Source organism: Manacus candei, unplaced genomic scaffold, assembly GCF_025592945.1.
Source record: "Manacus candei isolate 608988 ecotype Guabito, Panama unplaced genomic scaffold, ASM2559294v1 h1tg000070l, whole genome shotgun sequence".
Lineage (NCBI taxonomy): Eukaryota > Metazoa > Chordata > Aves > Passeriformes > Pipridae > Manacus > Manacus candei.
The window spans coordinates 1,475,027-1,498,102 of NW_026138118.1; the positions used below are offsets into that span (position 1 = coordinate 1,475,027).

At 57.2% G+C, this 23,076-nt stretch overlaps 4 protein-coding genes across 8 annotated transcripts; 3 read left to right on the forward strand and 1 right to left on the reverse strand.

Annotated features, from left to right (window-relative positions):
* The first annotated feature begins 2,589 nt into the window (after positions 1-2,589).
* On the forward strand, positions 2,590-10,719 carry PDIK1L (PDLIM1 interacting kinase 1 like). 3 transcript variants are annotated; one of them, XM_051807049.1, is made up of 3 exons: positions 2,590-2,647; positions 3,378-4,761; positions 7,499-10,719. In XM_051807049.1, the coding sequence occupies exons 2-3, from the start codon at positions 4,477-4,479 to the stop codon at positions 8,237-8,239; spliced, it is 1,026 nt and encodes a 341-aa protein (XP_051663009.1). In that variant the 5' UTR covers positions 2,590-2,647; positions 3,378-4,476; the 3' UTR covers positions 8,240-10,719. The 3 variants fall into 3 exon arrangements, with proteins under 3 accessions (XP_051663009.1, XP_051663010.1, XP_051663008.1); XM_051807050.1 differs by having other exon boundaries at positions 3,381-4,761; XM_051807048.1 differs by having other exon boundaries at positions 4,460-4,761.
* Positions 10,720-14,270: 3,551 nt separating this feature from the next.
* FAM110D (family with sequence similarity 110 member D) lies at positions 14,271-17,445 on the forward strand. 3 transcript variants are annotated; one of them, XM_051807349.1, is made up of 2 exons: positions 14,271-14,568; positions 15,802-17,445. In XM_051807349.1, the coding sequence occupies exon 2, from the start codon at positions 15,914-15,916 to the stop codon at positions 16,949-16,951; it is 1,038 nt and encodes a 345-aa protein (XP_051663309.1). In that variant the 5' UTR covers positions 14,271-14,568; positions 15,802-15,913; the 3' UTR covers positions 16,952-17,445. The 3 variants fall into 3 exon arrangements, with proteins under 3 accessions (XP_051663309.1, XP_051663310.1, XP_051663308.1); XM_051807350.1 differs by having other exon boundaries at positions 14,547-14,595; XM_051807348.1 differs by lacking the exon at positions 14,271-14,568 and adding an exon at positions 14,656-14,828.
* Positions 17,446-17,738: 293 nt separating this feature from the next.
* On the reverse strand, positions 17,739-19,109 carry CUNH1orf232 (chromosome unknown C1orf232 homolog). The gene is made up of 4 exons (XM_051807056.1): positions 18,607-19,109; positions 18,411-18,497; positions 18,232-18,329; positions 17,739-17,997 (listed from the first exon to the last, which is right to left on the reverse strand). Exons 1-4 carry the CDS (start codon positions 18,691-18,693, stop codon positions 17,739-17,741), a joined length of 531 nt encoding a protein of 176 aa, XP_051663016.1. The 5' UTR covers positions 18,694-19,109.
* A 410-nt stretch (positions 19,110-19,519) lies between these two features.
* Positions 19,520-20,877, forward strand: ZNF593 (zinc finger protein 593). The gene is made up of 3 exons (XM_051807075.1): positions 19,520-19,762; positions 20,244-20,306; positions 20,418-20,877. The coding sequence occupies exons 1-3, from the start codon at positions 19,566-19,568 to the stop codon at positions 20,557-20,559; spliced, it is 402 nt and encodes a 133-aa protein (XP_051663035.1). The 5' UTR covers positions 19,520-19,565; the 3' UTR covers positions 20,560-20,877.
* Positions 20,878-23,076: the final 2,199 nt, after the last annotated feature.

Sequence of the window (23,076 nt, forward strand, 5' to 3'; positions counted from 1 at the left end):
GCACCCCAAAACAGCATCGAGGTGGGGGCAAGGAGGGGCAAAAAACCAGCCCCGTCGTTGTTAGGACATTTTGATGGTGCCAGGAATGAGGAAGAGCTGGGTTAGTGGCAGTGGGGGTGGCTTATATGGAGCATCTCTCTTTGCCCACCCCAAAATGTGACCACTTCTGGGGAGAAAACCAGCGCCTCACCAGTGGGTTCCCATGTGCTTGGAGGGGAGAGGCAGCTCCAGGGAGACACAGTCCCCATGCCTGGCACATGCACCAGGGTGTCCCCTCTCTAAGCAAGGATTAGGGGAGTCCTCTGTGTCCCCAGATGCAGGAGGGGCTGCTTGGGCTGCTCCCTGTGCTGATGTCATGGCCATAACCCAACTGGCTCCTCCGCTGGGTTTCAAAACCTGACCCAGAAAAGGGGTCAGCAGATGAGCACACTCTGGAAACAGCCCCAGCACACAGTGCCCAGCTGGTGTGGCCATAAACAGGGTATCAGGTCAAGGGATGGTGCTCGGCCACAGAGAGACCTGTCAGCTCGGGCAGCTGCACCAGGAGAGGGGTAATTCTATGCCTGTCCCCCATGGGTCACACTGGGGGGGACGAGGTGGGTGCAGGGGTAAGGGGGTGCACAGGTGTAGGAGTACGTGGGTGCCAGGATACATGGATGGGGATGTGCAGGGATACTGGGGTGTGGGAGATACATGGGTGCAGAGGGGCACGGGTGTATGGGTGGATGGGTACATGTGGGCACACAGGTGCATGGATGCACAGGCACATGGGCACATGGATACACAGGTACGTGGATGCACAGGTACATGATGAGCAGATACATGGATGCACAGGCACATGAGTACATGGATACACAGGTACATGGATACACAAGTACATGGATACACAGGTACACAAGTACACAGATACACAAATACATGGATACACAGGTACATGGATACACAGGTACACAAATACACAGATACACAAGTACATGGATACACAGGTGCATGGGTGCCCAGGCATATGGATGCACAGGTACACAGGTACATGGATACAGAGGTACATGGATACAGAGGTACACAGATACATAAATACATGGATGCACAGGTACATGGATGCCCAGGCACATGAATACACAGACACATGGATGCACAGGTACATGGATACACAGGTGCGTGGATGCACAGGCACACAGGTACATGGATGCACAGGCATAGAGGTACATGGTTACACAGGTACATGAATACACAGGCACACAGGCCCATGGGTACACAAGTGCCCAGGCACGTGGTGTCTTGGTACACAGAGCCCGTTCCTTGTCTCGGTACACAGAGCCCGTTCCTCCCCCAGCCCGGCAGCCCCTCAGCTGTTTTGGGTGCTCCTTCCGGACCGGCTCACATGTCCAGCAAGTGACTGTGCTGGGACTGGCCAAGCACATCTTGCAAAACTGTCCCCGTTCTGGCACTTGGGGCCCTTCCAGCAAGACGCTGGCACAGGAGCGGGGCTGGTTGGGCACGGGGGAGGGCAGCAGGGGGGGCAGACACTGGGAGTGGGACACTCAGATGTGCACCCATGACCTGCCCCTGTGCAGGGGTGACATTGATTAACTAATTGCTTCTGGACTCGATTAAGGAGATTCACAGGAATGGAGGGGTTGTAATGCCCTAAGCAGCTTTCCAAACCCACAAGGGGCTTGTTGGCCCCTAATTGGCTTGGGGCAGCTTAGGCAGGACCCAGGGCACTAATCACCCCCGGGCTCCTTCCCAATTAACCCTGGAGAGCCCATTGTGGGACTTATCTCCCTCTGCTTGTCTCTGCAGGGCTCCAAGCTGTGGGTGGCCCTGGCTCCTCCCAAAATGGTCCTGCGGTGGCTGAGCAATGGTTGAGGAGACAGCAGGGGCCATGACAGGAGCCCTGTGCCCCCCAGCTCCTGGGCATGGGGGGCACCTCCAGCCCTGCACTCTGTGGAGGAAGAGGGACACAGAAAGGGGCAACAGCTCTTGTGTCGCTGTCACACAAAGCCAGACCGCAAACAAGGGCAAGAGGGGCTGTACTGATTTTTTCTGGATGCCAAGCAACGAATCACAGAATCCTGGAATGGTTTGGGCTGGAAAGGACCTTAAAGATCACCTCGTTCCACCCCCTGTCATGGGCAGGGACACCTTCCACTAGCCCGGGTTGCTCAGAGCCCAATCCAACCTGACCTTGGACACTTCCAGGGATTCCAGGGGCAGCCACAGCTTCTCTGGGCAACCTGTGCCAGGGCCTCAGTGCGCTCTCAGGGAAGGACTTCTCCCTAATTAATAGAGGGGGGGAATCATATAAAAGAATAAAATTATAAATAATTTTAAAAATATTTAATAAATATTTAATAAACACAATGATAACATTTATAATTATTATAATAATATTTAATAAATATGATTAATAAATTAATGGGAGTGGGACGAGCCGGGGGGCACTAGGACCGCGCGTCCCCTCACACGCTGGGCCCCGCCCCCCTCTCCCTCTCCCCGCCCCCTCTCCCCGCTAACCAATCGAAGGGGCCGGTGGCGGAGGGATGGGCGTGATCATTGGTGGGCGTGGCGGGCGTGGGCGTGGCCAGCGCTGAGGGGAGGGAGCGCAGCCCTAAGATGGCGGCTGGGCCGCGGCGGCGGCGCTGAGGTAACGCGGCTCCCCCCGGCCCGACCCGGCTCGGGGGCGGCGGGTCCGGGCGGCCCCACATCCCCCGGCGGGGATCACAGCGGGGCGGGATCCGCGCTGCGGGCGCGAGGGGCCCAGTAGCCGCGCTGCGGCGGGCAGGGCCCGGCGGGCCGGCAGCGGTACCCCCGGTGATTCCCCTCACAACCGCAGGTGCGGCCGCCGCGAGCAGGAGGGGGGCACTTACGTTATTTATGCCATTCATATAATTTATATTACCTACATCAGTTATAATATTTGTATTATTCCATAATTATCGCCGTTAACGAGGCGGGCGGCGCTTCCCGGGCCCTCGGGAGCGAGCGGGAGCGCCGGCCCAGTGTGGCCGCCCCGGGCAGCCGGGGGACACTTATATAATTTATATCACTTATATCACTTAGTTATTTATATTATTCCACCATTACGGCGCTAACGAGGCGCTTTTCCCCCGCAGGAGCGAGGGCAGGAGGAGCCCCGGGGCTGGGCTCGGTGACAGGGGGGCGTTTGCAGCTTCGAACCCGGGGTGACCGTGTTCGAGTAACGCGTTTTCCTCGGGGGTTGTTTTGGCAAACGTGCATCGCAGAGCTTTGCTGGAAGGTTAAAATATCTGTGTAGCAATTGCCTGAGACTGATGATACCTTTTTTCTCTCTCTTTTTCTTTTTTTTTTTTTTCCTTTTTTTTTTTCCTTAAAAAAAAAAATAATGATACCTAAAGCAGTGGAAATACTTGAAAGCTTCCTACTAATAACAGGCTGTTTCAGTGTGGTCGTTATTGCCTGGTTTACTCACATAAAGAGAATTACCTTTATCACTGGCAGTCTTAAAGCTATTTTAGTTCTGATCTATTAGTGTGATTTTATTTATTTATTTTTTGGTTTTGCGTTTTGTTCTGTTTGACCAGTGATCCTTGGCCGGCCAGGCTTTATTTTTTTTTTAATTTATTCCTGTCTGTAGTCAGTGTCCTGTTTTGGTTTGGTTGTGTGAAGGTGGTGTTGGTGTTTGGTTTGTAATCTTGCAGGAGAGTGTGCAGGGAGGGTCATAAATCTGTAGCAGGGTTTGGTGGCTTTTTTTTTTTTCTCTATTTGTGTGTATGTGTCTCTTGTTTTACTTCTAGAGCAATATCTGAACTGGTTTGCTTTGCTCTGTTGAGCAAAAGTGAAAGTTAGATGCTGGGTACAAACTTCTGCAATCAGTTACCCTTTTTAACTTTGTGTAACTGTAGATTCCTCGTGCTGGGGAGACTTGATGAAAAATCAGTTACATTAAAAACATAAACGGGGAGCGATCCAAGTTCCCTCTTTTCTTAGTAAAAGAGCTTAATTATAACAGAAACATTTACTCCCGCAGTCACCTCCATAAAAAGCAGTTAATTAAATCTGTTACTGCCCAACCACGGGCTTCAACTGGAACCTCCTGCTCTCCAGGCTGGATGGGGAGCATGACACCCTCCTGTTATTCCCGCAGATGCTCATGGAAGACACAGAGGGAGAGGAGCAGGAACGTTCACGATAGTCCTGTCTCGGCACGATACCAGTCTAGGTTTGAACTGTTGCCACCTTGAAAACTGGGCTGTATTTGAAATCTTAACGAAAAAAATGATGTAACTCCACTTTTACCTGGTCCGTGGCAACAGCTGCAGGTTTTATGGGGTAGCTTCTGGAATGTTCTAGCAATCCAACCCTGCGTTCATGGCAGGGTCTGGATAGGCTGCCACGCCAAAACCCCCTTACGGGGGGAAAATACAGCCCAGTTCCTGTTCCTAAGTTTTAGTTCTGTGGGTTTTTCCCCCTTCCCCAGAACCTTTGCTCTTGAAGATGGTGAGTAGCCAGCCTAAGTACGATCTAATTCGGGAGGTTGGTCGTGGCAGTTATGGTGTGGTGTACGAAGCAGTCGTCAGGAAGACCTCGGCACGGGTCGCGGTGAAAAAGATCCGGTGCCACGCGCCGGAGAACGTGGAACTGGCTCTGCGGGAGTTCTGGGCACTTAGCAGTATCAAGAGCCAGCATCCCAACGTCATTCACCTGGAGGAGTGCATCTTGCAGAAAGATGGCATGGTGCAGAAGATGTCCCATGGCTCCAGCTCCTCCCTTTATTTACAGGTACACGGAAGCCGAGGGAATGGGGTGGAAGGAATTCATGGCGGTGTGTCAGCTGGGGGGGGAAGGAGGTGGGGCAGCCAAGGTGGTGTTTGTGAGGTGTGCTCAGTCAGGAGAGGGTGTTGTTTTGCACTGCTGATGCCCCAAAATTAATATGTATCTTGTGATTTGAAGCCCTGCTGCTCTAAAAGACTCCAGGTTCTGTATTTAATGCAAATCTGCTTTGATAATTTGAGGAAGCCCCACAGGTAGACCCAGGGGAGCTACAGGCTGTGGTGTCCCCTGGCAGCAGGTTAAGGAGCAGACGTGCACTGATGTCTTGGGACAGAGCTCTGAGGAATTTCATCTCAGGTGTCCTTGGAAGAGGAAGTCACTGTCTTGATTTAGGAAGCCAACACTTAAAATTCTTTCAGAAACAATAAGGCAATTGGTAGCATGTCATGAGCTGTTTGGTTTTTTGGATGAATAACTACTAATCTCTCAGTGGTAAAGGCATGATAAATAAGGGAATAAATATCACTGAAAGTGTCCTTTAAGTTTAAAGATGTGTGCTTTTGAGGAATAAGTAGCACTAGAAAAACTTTGAAAGATATTCTAATTAATTCCCTTGCCAAGAAGCTGCAGAAATTTGTCTCTCTGGTTTAAAAAGTCAGTAGCCTGCTCAGTGTTTGTGTTATCCCTGGTCAGCTTTTATCACGTCAGTTTTTACTGTCATTCCTGCATGTCTGATGTGGACCTTTTGTTGGTGGAGATCCAGCTGACAGCTCTTCAGTTCCCGCTGTGCCCGGTGCTGTCCAAGCCTGAGAACGAGGATTCTTGGCTTTGTGAACTCCCTGTCCTTGGGAGTTGCCACTGATTTTGCTTTCATGAAGGGATTAGGCTAAAACAACACCGGCCAGCTCGGGTGGGAGAAATTAGTGCTTTACCTTCCTGGTTGGTAGTGGAGCTGTGAGGGATTGTGTGGGCAGATGTGCAGGGAGGAGCTTAAAAAACCCCAGGGCAGAACTGCAAGGTGGGAAAGAGCTTCCAGATCACCCAGAGCACTAGTTTGGATCGTGAGGAGGGCGACACATGGGCCTGGCCCATGCCTGGTGCAAGCTCCACGGATTGTTTTCCTGCTCCAGAGAGAAGAGCAAAGGGCAGAGCGGAGCTGACTGTGACTGGGGTCACTTTGTTACAGCCTGGGCTAAAGTGAGGACAGTCAGCCCTCCCTGGGCTTGGCCCCTCCTGCCCTCGGTGATGTTACAGAGCTGTGCGTGAGGAAGCAGGGGAGGGGGTTTCAGTGTCTCCTGAAGGGCTTTAGGGCAGATGCTTTGTGTCAGCCAAACCAAATCTGTAGGGTGTGAGTCCTAAGCAAACCTGGTCTCGTGGAGCTTTGCTGCTGTCACGGACACAGAAGTGGATTTCGTTGTCTTAACTCTCAGAACAGATGCAAGTGCAGCGTCTGTGACTCCGGGGAGGGCAGAGCTGTGTTGGTGCTCACTTGGCAGAGGAGATGCCCTGCTCTCCTGAGATACCTTAATCTCACTGTTCCTGGCTACAAACCCTAAATACGTCACTCTCTAGTTCTAACATGGATTTACTGTCTGGAGTTGGTGTGGGAAGATAGCTATAAATTACTACCAATTTTGCCCTTGGATGGAAAAGGCCACTTTTTTAAAGCACTTCAAAATGTTTCCCTAAATATTAACTCAGACCTTAATTTTTGAAAGCCAGTTTGGTTTATTATCCCTTGGTTTACTACTAACATAAATAATTGCAGGACTTACCTTGCAGAGCCTGCTAAGAGGCACCTCAGAGGAGCTGAAGAGGCAAATGTAGCTGTGTAAACAGGATTAGTAAAACTGATTGCTGGTTTTGCTTTGCTTTTTGTATGAAGCAGCTGCTAGACTTGTCTTCTAGAAAATAGCCTGTGGATAAGGATGGTGGGAAAGGCACTACGTGCTCAGCTGTGCCTGGAGATTAGTGTTCTCCTGAGTTCAGGGATCCTGTGTTAACTTGCTGGAATTCATTAATGTGTAAGGAATGGAGAGCAGGCTTAAAAAAATCTCTGGTGGAAGCAGGAGGTGAATGCAGCTGTGTGGAGTTACTTGTGAGACTTTGTTTATCCCTGGAAGCTGTTGGCAAAATGGGTGGGACAGGCTTTGTCAGGGTGGGACACTGTCCAGCTGGGACAGATGGGAGGGCAATGGCCACTGAGTATCTCTGAAAATACTGTTATCAGGGTCGAGCTCTGCTGCTGGGCAGGAGTGTGAGCTTGATATGCTCTGCACGGATGAAAACGAGGAGGCTGGCAAATATATTGTGATTTTTTTTTTTCCTGTTACATAAACATTTTTGCATAAAGTTGGGGTTTTTTTCCCTGTGGCAATGTCTTGCTCTCTGGATTGTTGAGAGGAAGATCAACCAACCATAGAATGGTTTGGGTTTTAAGGAACCTTAAAGCTCATCCTGTTCCACCCCCTGCCATGGACAGGGACACCTTGAGGTGCTTCCACTAGCCCAGGTTGCTCCAAGCCCTGTCCAACCTGGCCTTGGACACTTCCAGGGATGGGGCAGCCACAGCTTCTCTGGACAACCTGTGCCAGGGCCTCACCACCCTCACATGGAAGAATTCCTTCTGTATATCTCACCTAAACTTCCCCCCTTCACGAAGATCCAGATCTCATGCATTTTTCCATCATGCCCTTAAATTCCCGTGATCATCAGGTAGTTATGACATTTCCTTTCCTCGTTGCAGCTTGTAGAAACCTCACTAAAAGGAGAGATAGCCTTTGACCCCAAAAGTGCTTATTACCTGTGGTTTGTAATGGATTTCTGTGACGGAGGAGACATGAACGAGTACCTGCTGTCCCGAAAGCCCAACCGCAAGACCAACACCAGTTTCATGCTGCAGCTCAGCAGCGCTCTGGCCTTCCTGCACAAGAACCAGATCATCCACCGCGACCTCAAACCCGACAACATCCTCATCTCCCAGAGCAGGACGGATGCCAGTGACTTGGAGCCTACCCTGAAAGTGGCTGATTTTGGGCTGAGCAAAGTGTGTTCAGCCTCAGGGCAGAATCCCGAGGAACCGGTCAACGTAAATAAGTGTTTTCTCTCGACCGCCTGCGGGACCGACTTCTACATGGCCCCTGAGGTGTGGGAAGGACACTACACTGCCAAGGCAGACATCTTCGCCCTGGGAATCATCATCTGGGCCATGCTGGAAAGAATCACCTTCATAGACACGGAAACCAAGAAGGAGCTCCTGGGGAGTTACGTGAAGCAGGGGACAGCCATCGTCCCCGTGGGGGAGGCGCTGCTGGAGAACCCCAAGATGGAGCTGCTCATCCCCGTGAAGAAGAAGTCCATGAACGCTCGGATGAAGCAGCTGATCAAGGAGATGCTGGCGGCCAACCCGCAGGACCGCCCGGATGCGTTCGAGCTGGAGCTGAGATTAGTCAACATAGCCTTTAAAGACAGCAGCTGGGACACGTGACCTGCTCCTCGCCCAGCCCACGGTACAGCTTCATGGCAGGGGGAGGAACCGGCCTCAACTCACCTGCAGGGTGCAGTTTTTTTCCCCCCAAATGAATCTCTCTTTGAGTCTCCCAGCAGGAATGTCGAGTTGGCCGTTGCATTGGTGTGTAAAGTACCAGGTGCTGCGGGCCTGTGGGAGATGTGAGGGTGTTCCTTTGTGTGTGCACTGGCAGTGGGATGTTGTAAGAGCCAAGACTTGATTTCCCAGCAGTATGTCATGGGGTATTTCATACATTCCAGTTTCCTATGTCAGTATTAGGAACTCTCATGGAAAAAAAAAACAAAAACACAAAAGATTTGCATGCTGGTAGTGCAAATCTTCAGGCTTTGTAATGTAATCTGTGTATATATTTATGTATATGAGTGACTGTGAGTGTGTGGCACTTAAATTATTTGCTGTGGGTCTGAATGATTGGGGTCTGCTAGAAAACTGGGGTGAAGAAGGTGCATGAGAAGCATTCCTTCTTCTCCAGGCCTGAATAACTTTATTATTTATTTTTGTTATCTAATGTTATCAAAGACTTGACTTTGTAAACAAAGCAATGCAAGGGGACCAGCAGTTTTTGAAGTGCTGAAGTGGCTGAGCTTGGCACTTAGAGCTTCATGAGCTCATCACCAAGGGAGTCAAATTAAAAATGTACAGTCAGGGGCTGGCATGGTTCACTGATCATTTGATTTTGCTTTCTTCTAGTGATCAAATACTTTATTAATCAATTAATCTGCTCTTGTGTCCACAATCCAATAGCACCTTGAGGATTTATAACAGCAGAGTACTGTGCCCTTACTTTATGGAAACAGGGATGAGGGAATCCAGCAGCATAATTTTAAGGTTCTTCAAAAGAGGGTGGCAGCACAGTTTTCCCATTAACTGAATCCAGCTAATGATACTGGTCCTGGCCTTTTCCTGTCTGGCACTGCCCCCAGCCTGGTGGGGAAGAGGACACAGAGGTGACTCTTTGTCCTGTAGAACCCACTTGTTCTCAAACAGGGGAGAAAACTCAGTAACAGGTATGTGAAAGGTGGCAGCCTTGGCTGATGATTTTTTTTTCTCATTATTATTATTATTATTATTTTTCCTCCTTTTAAAGAAGTAATATTTATTTAAAAGCACAGATGGTAGGGTGGAAAGCTCTGGAGCAGTTGGAAGCTGCTTATCCCCAGCTCCTGTTGCACAGAAGCAGATTGATACGCTGGGAGAGGTTTCACTGAGGCCACCTGACACTGCAGAGCAGACAGAGGCTCTTTGTAACAGCACAACACTTTGTTCTTTTGGCTGCAGGACTGACCTTTCCCATCCAGTTTGACCTTTTGGAAAAAGCAGAGTCTTAAAACTGCCTTTGAAGCTACAGGAAAGGCCAGTTTTCTTAATAAATTCAATTTAATTTTTTTTTTCTCCCCCACCCAAATCCTACCTGAAAAGGGCCACAAGCATTTCCTTCTTGGTTCTTGGATACTGTTCCCTTTTAGTGCTGGGAGAGCAGTTTGGTCAGTCAGTGTTTATTCTGCCTGAGTATGAATAAACAAAATACCATTTTTTGTTGTTGTTGTTGTTGTTTTTCTGATTTGACCAGACTTCTGAGACTTTACAGACCACCCGTGGTTCTTACCTGGTGCTGTATGAGCTGCTGGCCATCACCCAGGGGGCCTTAATCCTTATTTCTTGTGATTTGCTTTCCCTTCATCATTTGAGGGAGCAGTTCTCAGACAAACACTCTTTGCTTCTGTGCCAACACTGTTTCCCAGTTCTCACATCTCATCAGGGTCATTGGATCAGTAAAACTTGAAGGGGGTTTATAATTCTTCACGTTAAGCTTTGTAAAAAATACATGGCAAACTTCCTCCTGTCCTGCCCACCCAAAAGTCAGACTCAAGCAGGTTACGAATCCACTGCAGAATAATTCTGCTCACCTTTGAGGTGCTCTGTAAATCATCTGATTCCCCTCTGAAGTGTTTCACTGGACACATTTCACTGCCTGCAGTGCAGAAACAAGGGAATGGCACAGGGAATTTTGGGGGGTTGTTTGTTGTTTTTTTTTTTGACTCCCAAAGCGTTTCTTTGCACTGATTGCCACTTTAAAGGTTGGGGGTACCTGAAATCCCTCTCATGGTGCTTATTCTTGCTGTTGGGTGACACTGGTAGTCCTTGAGGTCTGTGTTCTGTTTTGATTTTTTGTTGTTGTCTTAGGTCTTTGTTTTTTTAAGAAAAAAAAACAAATAAATCAAATTGTTGTAGCAGCTGCAGAGCCGTTCACCAGCGTGACACAAAGTCAAGATACTTTTCAGCACTTAGAAAAGATTTTTTTTTTTCGTTGTTTTTGGCCACGTTTTTTCTTTAAAAACTGTAAAATATATTTTATGGAGAATTTATAATGAGGAAAATTATTGTGTAATTTATTAAGTTCATGACCGTTTTTGAAATAAAATCTGAATTTCGATGAAGTTTTTGAACTTTGTCTGGGGAGAATGATTCCAGTCAGCACAAGGTCATCCTCTGTGCTTCATCACAGTCATACCCTGAGTGATCCTGGGCTCGTGGAAGGTGCTGGCTTGGCTGAGGGCTGTGCTGCTCCTGCTGCTCTCACGTGGAATAAAGGTGAGGAAACACCATTCCTTGTACATGGCACAAAAGCAGAGCAGTCATTTGCATGTTTTAATTAACAGTGCTCTGAACAAAGGGTTCTGCAGACTGGAAATGCTGTAAATTGGTTTCTCTTGCCATTTCTTATCCCTGCAACAAACCCAAGCCCAGTCATCCCTGTGCCCTGCACCAGTGGATTCCAGTGTATCCTGGTGCCACAAATGGGCACATTCCCACCTGGCAGGTTGAATCAGTAAGTCAGTGCAGGCCTGGCACAAGAGGGGGGGTTTGGGATTTAGGTTGTTTTTTATTAGGGGGTAAGGACCGTAATTAAAGGAGAAGGTCACACTGATTAGTTGCAAGAGTGGGGATTTTAAATATAGACACAGGTTGAATTCCTTCCCCACCAAATGAAGAAGAATAAACCTTATGTGTATATATATATATATAAAGTGTATATTATATATGTATTTATATAAACTATACTTAAAATATATCTAGTCCATGGAGAGGGTGGGGAGATCTGCAAGGAACTGCCCTGGTGCAGAAATTAGATATAATTAAAGCTCCCTCCTGGCTCCAAAAACCCAACCTCTGCTTTGTTTTCCCTGTTCTGCAGAGCGCGGAGGCCTCGGGCCCCGACCTGCCCATCCCAGTTCCCGGGGCAGGGCTTGGCTGGGCTTTGGGAACTCGCCCGGTTGGCGTTTGGGCTTTGCTTTGGTTTAAGCCGAGCTTTCCTCGGCCCCGGCACAAACCGCGGCGTAAAGGGCGGGTGTTGCTTTGTGGGGGAGATAAAGTCCCATCCGGGGAGCTCCGGCCGCTGTCCCGCCCCCTGGAAAGGTGCCCTCCCTTCAGGAAAACAACTTTTTTTTTTCATGCTCAGGTGGCCTTTGGACTGCGGGTGGCACAAACGAGCCGGTGCTTTGTGTGGCTTTTCCCTTTGCTCCACCCATACCCTGCGAATCCCTCCATGGGTTATGGATCCCTGACGTGGTTCGAATCCCTGCTGGTGGTTTGTGCGGTGAAAGGAAGGAGTTGGCCCACAGAGAACAAGTCTGGAGCATTTAAACGCCAACTTTGACCAGTTTGGAGCGTTTAAACCCCACCTTTAACAGGCAGTGCTGGCAGGGGCTGTTGGGCTTCCCTTTCGGTCTGGGGCAATTTCTGCTCTTTAACGTTATAAAGGCAGAGGGATGTAAATGCCACAAACCATTCAGAGTGCCTGAGGAGTGTTGGGAATGTGGGAATACAAGGCTGAGCTGCTGCAAAGTGCTGTTTAGGAGCTCTGGAAGCGTTTCTGGGGAGCCTGAAACCACATTTTTGGGGTCATGGAGATGTCAAGTGACCTGAGGATGAGCAGGGGCACCACCATTTTATCACTGCAAGAGGAGCCACAGCCCAGGCCATGTTCCTGTTAAACCCCTTTGTTCCTGGAGGAGTTTCCAGGTTATTTGGGTGCCTGAAGCAGCAGATAATTGCCTAAGGGCTGCAATCCCTTACCCTTTCCTGATCTCTTTCCTGGCTGTCCCTGTGGTCCCAGCACTGACCAGCCATCACCCACTGTGGGTTTTGGAGCCCTTCTGGGGGTTGTGAACATCCACAGGAGCCTCCATGGCCTCTCCTGGGCCCTCTTCAGTTCCAACTTGCAGCGACATGTGGATGTCTGCCTCGGATTAGGTGCTGGTTTCAGATTTATTCGTGCCCATTTGAACCCTGGATATTTTTAAACCTGCCTAACAAGCCTTCCACTCCTGCCCTCTCCTGAAGAAAAGCTGCACCCTGAGCCCTCTCTGGCTCATTCCCAGCTTCCCTGGGCTGTGCTCCAGGGGGTGGCATTTGCATGGACCTGGGGCCAGAGGGACTTTTGTGGGTTGTGAAAGGGAACCGGCAAGTAGAGACAGATGGCTGGGTTACCAGGTGCTGCATTCCTGGCTGCACCTGGGCATGCTGAAAAGTGATTTTTTTTTTTTAAATTGTTTTTAAAAGGAGAAATGCATCTGAAAAGGACTGAATGGGTCACAGTGGCTTCTGGTCCCCTGGAGCCATTGGAGCAGTGCTGGGAGCAGGGCTGGTCGATCAGGAGCAGGACATGGTGTGGAAAGAGGATCTGTGCTCTGAGACTCATTGCCTCTGAGGACTTTCTCAGCCTTCTCTCACCCACTGCAAGGGCTGGAAGTTTCCATACCTGGCCCCAGCAGTGGCTGAAGGGCCAGGAAGGGCCCCTCAAATCATCCCTTTTTGTCTTCCAAAGGGAATCAGCTTTGTCCAAGCATTACAGTTCAACAGCAAGTGCCTGGCAGGTGGTCCAGGGAGTCAGAGAGGAGGGTGATCACTCTGGGGAAGGCATTTGGTCAGAGCATCCCATAGGAACACGTTGCATCTGCCAGAGGAAGGTGATTTCAAGGCTGGTCTTACTCACTTGTGGCTTTACCAGAACAGCTGCCGGGATTCCACCTTGGAAAATAAAACACTTCCTAATAAACAGTGAGTCACGTTGCCTGGAGTTAAAATTATGGTCCTGTCGGCTGCCCCTCTCCCACATGGGAATCTGGGGGCAGATCCCAGGGGTGCCATGAGTTTCTCCATCTCTTGCCCTGATCCTATTCCCTGCCTTCCACTGGATTTGCTCCTGTGCAGCCTCATCCTGCACACAGAGCTCTAGTTCTGCCTGCATTGCTCCTCTCCAGGTTTATTAGAATAAAATAGGTGGTTTGTCCCTTCCTTGCTTTCACTGGGAATTTTTTCCGGTGCTTACAGAGCTTGCACAAGCCCTGGCCCCTCTCATCCTGCTCAGCTTCCATCTGAGCCTCCGTTTTCGTCAGCACAGGAGTCCTGGCCCCAGCCCCTTCCTGGCACTGGGAGGTGCTGGATGCAGCCCCAGTTCCCGGTACTGGTTCCGGAGCAGCAGCTCCTCAGGAAGGAACTGGGGTGGGGGCAGCAGTGCTGGGGGACAGGTCCCCGCTCATCCAGGGGGTCCCGGACTGAATGCCATGACTTTGTCCCTGCTGGAGCCTCCCCGGTCCCTGCGATCAGCCCGGGCCGGGCTGTGCCCCAGCGCTCCATCCACCCTGGCTGCCAGAGGGATGGGGGGAGCTGGTGGATCCCTAGGGAGAACTGGAGGCTTCTCTGACCCCACTCCGAGGGGCTGGGAGCCCAGCTCGGGATGCAGCACATCCTTCCCCCCTCCTGCTCCGATGCCACGTTCGCAGCCCCCCAGGCGGGAGCCGGGGATGGAGGGGGCCGGGGCTGTCCCTGTGGGAGCGCTCGGCCCTGGGGAAGGAAGAGGGCAGTGGTAAAAATAACCCCTGGGCCAGCTCCAGCCCATTGTGGCTTCCTGCGATTTACAGCCCTTCCCGGGGGGAAGAGGCAGGAACCGGCCAGCTCGGGGCTGGATTTGACCCTTTCACCACCACCGGAGAAGGTGCCAGGAGGACCTTTCCTCCCTCTTTCTCCGTCACCGTCCAGGGCAGGATCCTGGGGAGGGAACTGTGGTGGGCTCCTTCTCCTGAGCTGCCCCAGCATCTTGGGACGGGTGTAGGAGAAGCTGCTGGAGTGGACATGGTTTCCCTGTCCCCTTCCTGACGCCCCGCGTGCGGGGGGGACAGAGAGACTCGGTGCTGCCTGGGAGGAGTCAGAGATCGCCGCCGCAGATCCCGAAATCCCGGCCAGGTTCCCGTAAGGAGGTGGAAGGAGGAGGGGAGCTGGCAGAGGTGAGCTGGAGGTGCAGGAAGAGGAGGGTTAGTGCTGGGCAGGGGCAGGGCTGTGGAGGGGGGTCGCGCTGGCAGGGTGGGCTCCTTCCGACGGGGGTTGGGCTGGCAGGGGTTAATAGGGTGGCTCTTCCTCTTCCTCATCCCCTATACGAGGCTCCTGCCGGGTGTGGGCTCAGTTTGCTGCGGGAGCCAGAGGGGCAGGAGTCGAGTGAGACCAGAGCATCCCATCCCTGCATCCCATCCCTGCATCAGGGGCTCAGGTGAGCAAGAGCATCCCCCACCTGCCGATCCCAATGGCTGGCACAGGTCCTGGCCACGGGGCTGGGCTGGGGACTATGTGGGAACACTGGCACAGGCAGTCACAGCCTGGGCACACTGGCTCTGCTGGGGGGTGACAGGACCCTCTGCTGGGGACACCTTCCCACAGCTGCTGGGGGAGCCTGGGGAGCTCATCCCTCGGGAGCACAGGGCCAGACACACCACATGCCTCAGTTTCCCCACCTGTACAGTGGGGTGGATGCGGCGTGGAACCCGTGGGCTGTGTGTGGAGGAGCGTGGCAGGGGGTTCCTGGGCCCTTTGCTGCTGTGAACTCTGCTCTGCCCAGCCCCGTGGCCCTGCTGTCACCCGGGAAGGCCCTGGGTCAGCTGGTGATGGCTCTTCAGGGCCGTTCAGGCCTTTTGAGCTCATTGAAACCCTCTGCTTTGGGCATTTACAGCCTCAGGCTCCTCCGGACTCCTTCCCCCAGCACCCTCCACCTCTGGATGCACACATGGGTGCTTGGGTGCAGCCAAGCAAGGCCTGGAGCACCCCAGGGCTAAGGAAACCCCCCTGGCTCCGAGCCCCCCATGCACTGAGCAGGGGAAACCTTCCCTGCCAGGGGAGCACAGCTCAGGGACCCCAAACCCCCCCCAGCCCCTGCCCTGCTGCCCCCACACGTGGGGCAGCTCACCAGCTCTCCTGAGCAGGGCTTTGTTCTGCCGCCCCTGCTCTCGGAAAGGCGAGGCAGTGGCCGGCTCCGGTATTTTTTCCTGTTGGAAGCCGCTCCTGGGATGCGAGTGAAGCCGGCGGATGTTCGGCGCTTCTCTCTTCCTGCCCGTGGGCTGGTCCTGCCTGGGCTGGCAGGACTCGCTGCCTGCCTGGGATTGAGGGGACCCCCGGCTCTGCCTCACCCCCATCCTCCTCCTCACTGCTGCAGCCTCGAGGCTAACCCTGACTCTCCTCTCTCCTCCCAGGGTGGAATCCAGGAGCCGAGCGAAGCTTCCAGAGCCTCCCCAGCTGCAGCACCGAAGCTCCCACAACCACTCGGGGGGCAAACAGAGCGACCAGCAGTGACATTTCTGGGCGATGGTGCCCTTGGGCAGCCCCACTCTTGCCGTCTGCGCCTCCAGCAACCTGCGCCTTGTGGCCCCCGGCCGTGGCTCCCCCCTGGCCTGGCTGAACCGGGGTCCCGAGTGCCCGGGGGAGCCAGGGGGCAGCGGGGGCCGGAGACCCAGCGCCGTGGAGCGGCTGGAGGCCGACAAGGCCAAATACGTCAAGTCCCAGCAGGTCATCAGCCGGCGGCAGGAGCCGGCGCTGCGGGGCTCGCCCCGGCTGTCCCCGCTCGGCCGGCGCCTCCTCGCCCGCCAGCAGTGCAATGAGCTGTGCCAGGGCTCGGAGCTGGGCCGGGAGGGGCCCAGGAAGCTGCCGTGCCCCCCGTCCCCCGTGTCGCGCCGCAGCGGCAGCAGGCGCCTGCTGAGACCCGACTCCCTCATCATCTACCGGCAGAAACGGGATTGCCTGGGCGGGGACAAGGAGAACGCCAAGGGCTCCGGGCTGGTGCGACGCCTCTTCCAGGGACCCCTCAGGGACAAGCCCCCCAGCTCCCCGCCAGCCAGGGGGCTGGGCGAGGGATCACCACCCCCGCAGAGCCCCGAGACCCCCATGCTGTGGGCGCCTGTGGAGAAGGAGGAGGCGAGGACACCGGGTGCCAACAGCAGCAGCGGCAGCGGTGGCACCTTCCCCGTGCCCGGCAGCCCCCCGGCAGAGCCCCCGCAGCCCCCCGGGAAGCAGGCGCTGGCCCTGCGTGTGTCGCTGCCGCTCTCGGAGAAGGAGCGGTTCTTCAACTACTGCGGGCTGGACCGGGCGCTGGTGGAGCTGCTGGGGCGGGAGCGGTTCGGGCCGGCAGGCTGGGACAGCGGCTCGGCTCGGCTCCTCGGCTCCTGCGAGTCGGAGCCCGGGCAGGCCTCGGGGGGCAGCGAGGGGGGTGCGGGGCCGGGTGAGGAGGAGCCGGAGGATGCCCGGCTGGGCTCCGCCGTCTCGGTGGTGGAGCGCAACGCCCGTGTCATCAAGTGGCTCTACGGCTGCCAGAGGGCCTGGGCGGCCGCCAAGGAGTCCACGGTCTAAGCAGAGACAGCCCGGCCGGGATGAGGACCCCCGCTGTGGCTCCTGCTGGCTGGACATATCCCCTCGCCCTTGCTGGATGTGGCCAAAGGGCTGGTGGCATCCACAGTCCTGGTGTGCTGGGAATGCTGCAGGCTGGGAAGGCCACCAGGACTACCCCGGACCCCAGGCTGAGCGTGGTGGGGGCACCTGAGGGGCAGGTGGGGAAGGGGCTCCCCTGGGTGAGTCTCTCCGTGGCCTCAGGGCTGGAGGGCTTCTGTTCTCCTGCTGTCCCCCATCTTCTCCATCATCCTTGTCCCCCCAGCCCAGGGTGGTGGGATGGTCCTGCAGCTCCCACTGACCACCCACACCCTGCTCCAACTGCAGGCTGGGGATGTGGGCAGAGAGCCCAAGCCCCTCATCGCAGGCAGTGCACACACCACACCCCCTCTTCCCCAGAAGAGGGGCTGGTGGGGCCAGAACAGCACTCAATAAAGCTGTTTGGGGTTTTTTTTCTAGGCTGGCAGTGTATGTGGTTTGTGTGGGTAGATGCTCTGGGGTGGGGGGAGAGGGGCAGTTCCCCCTGCCCACCGTGGGTGTTGTGCTGCTCCAGGGGCAACGGGGCTGCTGTGGAGGGGATGAGGGCAAGGAAAGCACTGGACAGAGCTTGGGAAAAAGGGCACCTTGGGGTCTTTAGTGCACACATGACACCCAAACCCACTGCAGAGCCCTCGGGTGCAGGCAGGGGGCTGCCCAGTAGGAGTGGGGGGGCCACAAATACTGCTGGAGAGTCTGGCTGGTGCATCCTCCTCTAGTTGCCCTTGGGGGCATTTTTATTCCGGATTTCAGCCAGTTTGCCGGCCAGGAAGCCCCAGTGGAAGGCCCCTTCCTCCGGCTCCCGCAGGTCGCTGCCGTCCTCGCCCGGGGGCTCCCCGGGGCTCTCATCTGGCTCCGGGGGGGGCACCCCCTTGTCTGGCCCTGCCGCCTGCTGCCACTTGGTAGCAAAGAGATCCCAAAATCCGGGTGCCTTCTCAGACTGGGGCAGCTCGGGGGGCTCAGCAGCCAGTGGGCTGGGGAGAGAGTGAGGACAGGGACATCGGTGTGGGGACCCTTCTCATCAGGTCCCACAAGGGCCAGAACTGTGACCCCCAAGCCTCTCATGTCCCCCTCCATGCCGGCTCTCCCCCAGGGTGTAGGGCAGGGAAGGGGGATGCAGGTGATGGGATGGGGGGAAGAAGGGGCTGAGCAGTTCTCAGGGGCTGGATCCGGGTTTTGGGTTCCCCCCCAAACAATTTCCAACTCACTGGTCTGCGCAGGGCTCTGGGCTGAGCAGCTGGTGCTCGTCCTCGCGGGTGAAGAGGGACGAGAGCGTCCGCCAGCTCCGGGCACCCACCCCCTGCACCTGCGGGGGAGGCAGCACTGGGCTCACCGGGGACCCCCGGGTCCCAGCAACCCCCCCCCCTTCTGCCAGCCCCCTCCTCACCTTCCTCGCCAGCTGGGACACGGGACCGGGCCCCTCCTCCATCAGCGCGGGGGTCTCTGCCGTCTCCATCAGCTCGGGGGGGTCCCCCTGCAACGAAGCCCCCGGGTGAGCACAGGGGTGCAGGCAGGGGGAGGGCAGGGGGGATGTCACCCCACTTCGGGGGGTCCCGGGCTCGGTGGGGACCCTCCCGCCTCACCTCGTCCTGCAGCGCCCCGTCCGCCCGGGGCCCCCCGAGGGTCTGCAGCACTTTGGCCTTGTAGAGCCGCCAGAAGCCCTGGGCCATGGCGAGGGGCTCGGCGGGGCCGGAGCCGGCGGAGTCGCGGGCGGCAGGGAGGGGGGGGAAGAACAGAGTGGCGATCCGGTGGCTTCATTAAAGTTTCAGCGGCCACTTCCAATGCACAGAAGGAATCTGAGCCCGCGCTGAGCCGGGGGCAGCGCGGGGGCGCCCGCTCCGGTCACCCCCAAACCCTCCCCTCCACCCCCGCGCCCCAGCCCCCCCCAGTGCCCCTCGCCCACAGGAGACCCCCAGGGCTGGGACATCCCCCTCCCACGGCGCAGAGCAGGCACCGGGGCTCCGCGCTCCCCCCGCCGCGTGTCCCTATTTATAATTGATCACGGAGGAAACACGATCAGCGCCGGGAACGCGGCGCGCTGAGCCCTGCCCGGCTCATCACAGCGGTGACCGGGGCAGCGCGGGGCCCGCGGGGGGACACGGGGACAGCCCGGGGAGGGGCCACCGGGGGCTGGGGGGGTTGGGGGACACGGCTATGCCCGGGGACCGTCACCGGGCCCGGGAGGCTTCAGGTCAAGGCTGAGCCGGGGAAGGCGTGGCCGAGGGCGTGGCCTGCTGCTGATAGGCGTGGCTTACCACATAGTGGGCGCGGTCTATGGACCAGGTCAAGCCTTGTGGGAGGAGCCTGTCGCTTAGTGGGCGGAGCGTTCCTGCCTGGAGGCGGGATCTGCACTTCGTAGGCGGAGCTTATGACTGGGGGCGGGGTTATCTGCTCGGGGCGGTGCCTGTCGCTTCATGGGCGTGGTCTGCCGCTTGGCGGGGCGGTGCTTATCGGTTTGTGGGCGGGGCGTAGAGGCGGGCGGGCGGGGCCCGCAGCCTCCCGCGCCTGCGCAGTGCCGGCCCGGCCCGGCGTGGTGGCCGCCATGTCCCCGCGGAACGGCCGCCGCACCGGCGCCCACCGGGCGCACTCGCTCGCCCGGCAGCTCAAGACGAAGCGGCGCCGCCGCGACCTGGACGAGATCCACGCGGACATGAAGCCCGAGAACGCGGCGCGGCTGCTGCGCCAGGAGGTCGACCCCGACCTGCCGGGCTGCGCCCAGTTCTACTGCCTGCACTGCGCGTGCGTGCGGGGGGGGCGCGGGGGGGCTCGAACCCTGGGATGGGGGGGTGTCCTGGGATGGGGGGGTGTCCTGGTCTTGGGGGTCCCACTGCCCTGCGAGGGGGTTGCTCTGGTTCTGGGGACTTCATGGCTCCTGGGGTCCGGGAGTCCCGGACCCGTGGAATGGGGTTGCTCTGGTTCTGGAGGGGTTCTTGGGATGCTCCTGGAGAGGGAGGGCGTGTTCTGGTCCGGGAGGGGGGTCTTGGCCTCTGGGATGCGGTTGCCCTGGTCCTGGGGGATCCATATGGCTTCTGGGGTGGGCGGTGTCCTGCCCCTGGGGGGTCTTGGCTTGGGAAAGCTTGTCCCAGTCTCAGGGTGAACCCCAGCCCGTGGGGGACTGGCCCCAGGCTTGTGGGGGGACCCTGGTCCTTCAGTAGGGCTCTCCCCAGCCTTGCTCCCATCTCGGGGTCCCCTCTGACCCCCATCCTCTGATCCCCCCCAGGCGCTACTTCGTGGACCTCAACAGCATGAAGGAGCACTTCAGGTCCAAGGTGCACAAGAAGAGGTGAGGAGGGGCCCAGGCCCGCAGTCCCTCGGGGTGGTGGTGTCAGTTCTGGGCTGGTCCTGCCCTGAGGAGCGGGGTGGGAGCCTTCACCCCCCCCCGTGCCTCCCCCAGGCTGAAGCAGCTGCGGGAGACTCCGTACACGCAGGAGGAGGCCGAGCGTGCCGCGGGGATGGGCTCCTACATCCCCCCAAAGAAGGTGGAGGTGCAGACCCAGCCCCTGGAGGAGACCACCGAGATGGAGACGTCCAGCTGAGCCCAGGGGACGAGGGACTGAGATCTGGTGGCTCTGTAAGGGAGTCTTTGTCCTCAGCTTTGTGAGAAAAACACGTCCCAGCACAGCCTGCCAGGAAAAACCACCCTGCTCCTCCTGCAGCCCCGGGACTAACGAGGAGAAGGAGCCAAGGAGACCCTGGGTGCCCTCACCATGCGTCCTCCTTCTCCAAGAAGGGACAAGCAGTTTGTCCTGGCAGGACTGTATGCTCCTCTTGTTGCTTTTGGAGAGATTTTGGGTGTCTGTCCTTGGGTCAGAGGTTATTCCAGTGATTCACCCATTAAAATATGCCAACTAAGAGCCTGGAATCATTGAGAGCTCTCTGGATATGAGGGGGACAGTCCCCCCGAGGGGTGTGGGGGCACCTCTCGGTGTTGTGCTCTCCCCCATCACCCAGAGGAGTCCATGCCAGCCCAGAAGAACAGCCTCATCCCAGTGCTCCTGCCCGGGCAGGGTGGTGAAACTCCCTCTGCCCTCCTGGCAGGGGTTTCCCAGGCAGCTTTTTTGGGGGTGGTATGTGCTTGAGTGACCTCCTCAAGCATCAGCGAGCAGCTGGTTTGGGCCTTGAGAGGGGAGTGCTGGTGTCCCCTTGGCAGGGACACTTTGAGGCTCCTGTCCCCAAAAACCAGCCGGTGATTTCATGGTCCTGGAGGGCTGGGGCTGCACGATCACCCTCCCTGCCACCCTCCCTGCCTCGTGTCTGCCAGACTGATGCTGCTGGTGACCCTGAGGGGACACTGTGTGACAGTGCCACCACCCGCTGCCGCCGTGAATTCCTGCGGAGTGGCTGACCCCAATTCATCCCTCCTGCCGTGCTGGGGCCTGGGAATGAGCTGGGCATGGGGCTCAGGGCTGGAGCAGCAGGAAGGCAGAGCGACAACGCAGCTGTGCTGGGTAGGGAAGGGTTTATTTCCATGCAGCCTGCCCGGATTTGTCCCCCCCCCCCGACCCTGGGGGGGATGGAGAGCTGCAGCTCTGCGTGGGGTCGGGAGAGGGGGGGTCGGGAAGGCTGCAGCCGCCATTCCAGCGGGATGTGCCTGCCCAGGGGACACGTCACCGACCCCGTGGCCCCACGTCCCCCCTGCCCCGTTACCTAATGGTGCTCGGTGCTGGCCTCATTCCTGGCACATTCCCACGGGGACAGAGGGGGTCTGTGGCTGCCAGCGGGGGACAAGGGGCCCCTCAGGCCCTTCTGCTTCGGTGGGAGATGGAGATGGACGCAGCTCCCGGCTCCACCATCTGTCTGTCTGCCCGTTCAGCCTCCGGTCTTGTGGCTGGATCCCGGTGTCTCGCAGCGGTTCGGGAAGGGGCTCATCCGGCAGCTCTGGAGCTGGAGGCGGCTTTTCCAGTCTCCATCCCGGCTCCAAAAGCGGGGACAGACAGGGACAGGCACGTGTCCCCCCTCCCCAGGGCACCATCGCGTGCCCAGGCGCGGCGGGAAGGGCTGGATGTGGCGCAGGTCGGCCGGAAAGTCGCCGCAGCTCCGCTCAGACGGGGGATGGCGAGTGGAGGGGGACCCCGACACCCCCCCGGGGACTGTCCCCACGGCCCCGCCAGCCCCCTCCTCACGGCGCCGGGGGGGCCTTGGCGGGGTCAGCCATTCTGCGGGCGCTGTAGAGGGACAGGCAGAGCCCGGCAGCCGCCAGCAGCAGGGCCAGGGGGGTCAGCAGCCGCCCCCCCGGCTCGGCCCCCCGTCCTGCCGCCAGCTGCATCTGTGGGGGGACAGAGGAGAGGAGAGGGGAGCGCTGGGGCACCCCAAATCCCAAACCCCGCGGGAACAGGGGGCTTGGGCCCATGCCCTGAATGTCTCCATCGCGCCTGGTGGTGTACAGGGGAAGGGGGCAGCTTTGTCCCCCCCCGGGGTGTCCAGGGTGGCTTTTGGAGTGCTCCGAGCGGCACTTGAGGGACTCCACTGGCAGCACCCTCGCTGCTAACGCGGAGCTGGGATGGAGCCGGGAATGGCTCCCGTGGCCAGCAGGCCTGGTGGGCGACAGGAGCACCATCCCAGGGGTCCCCACGGGCTGCCCCCAACCCCGCTGGCCCCCTTACCTGGAGCAGACGGAAGTACCCCGGGGTCAGGCGCTTGGGGCGGATGATCATGGCGCGGTGGGGAGCAGCAGGATCAGGCCCCGCGGGGCGGCGGCGGCGGGGCTGGGACCCCCCAACACGGGGACCCCTGCCCTGAGCACGGCGAGGGGTCCGTGCCTGTGTCCTGCCCGCCGGCCCCCTCGGGAAGGGCGGCACCGGGCGAGCACAGAGCCGCTGTCAGCCGCGATCAGCGCCCGCTGCTCCCCCGAGCGCACACGCAGGGCGGGGGGGTTTGGGAGCCCAGGCGCTGGCGGGGGGGCCGGAGCCAGCCCAGGACACGTCTGGGGGGGCTGAAGAGCCGGGCTCAGCCATGGGGCTCTGCAGGCCTGTATGGGGGCTGCCCCTTGCCTCAATCCCCCTCCCTCGCAAAGGGGGGGGTGTGAATGTGCCTTGGGCGGGGGGTGACGCCCC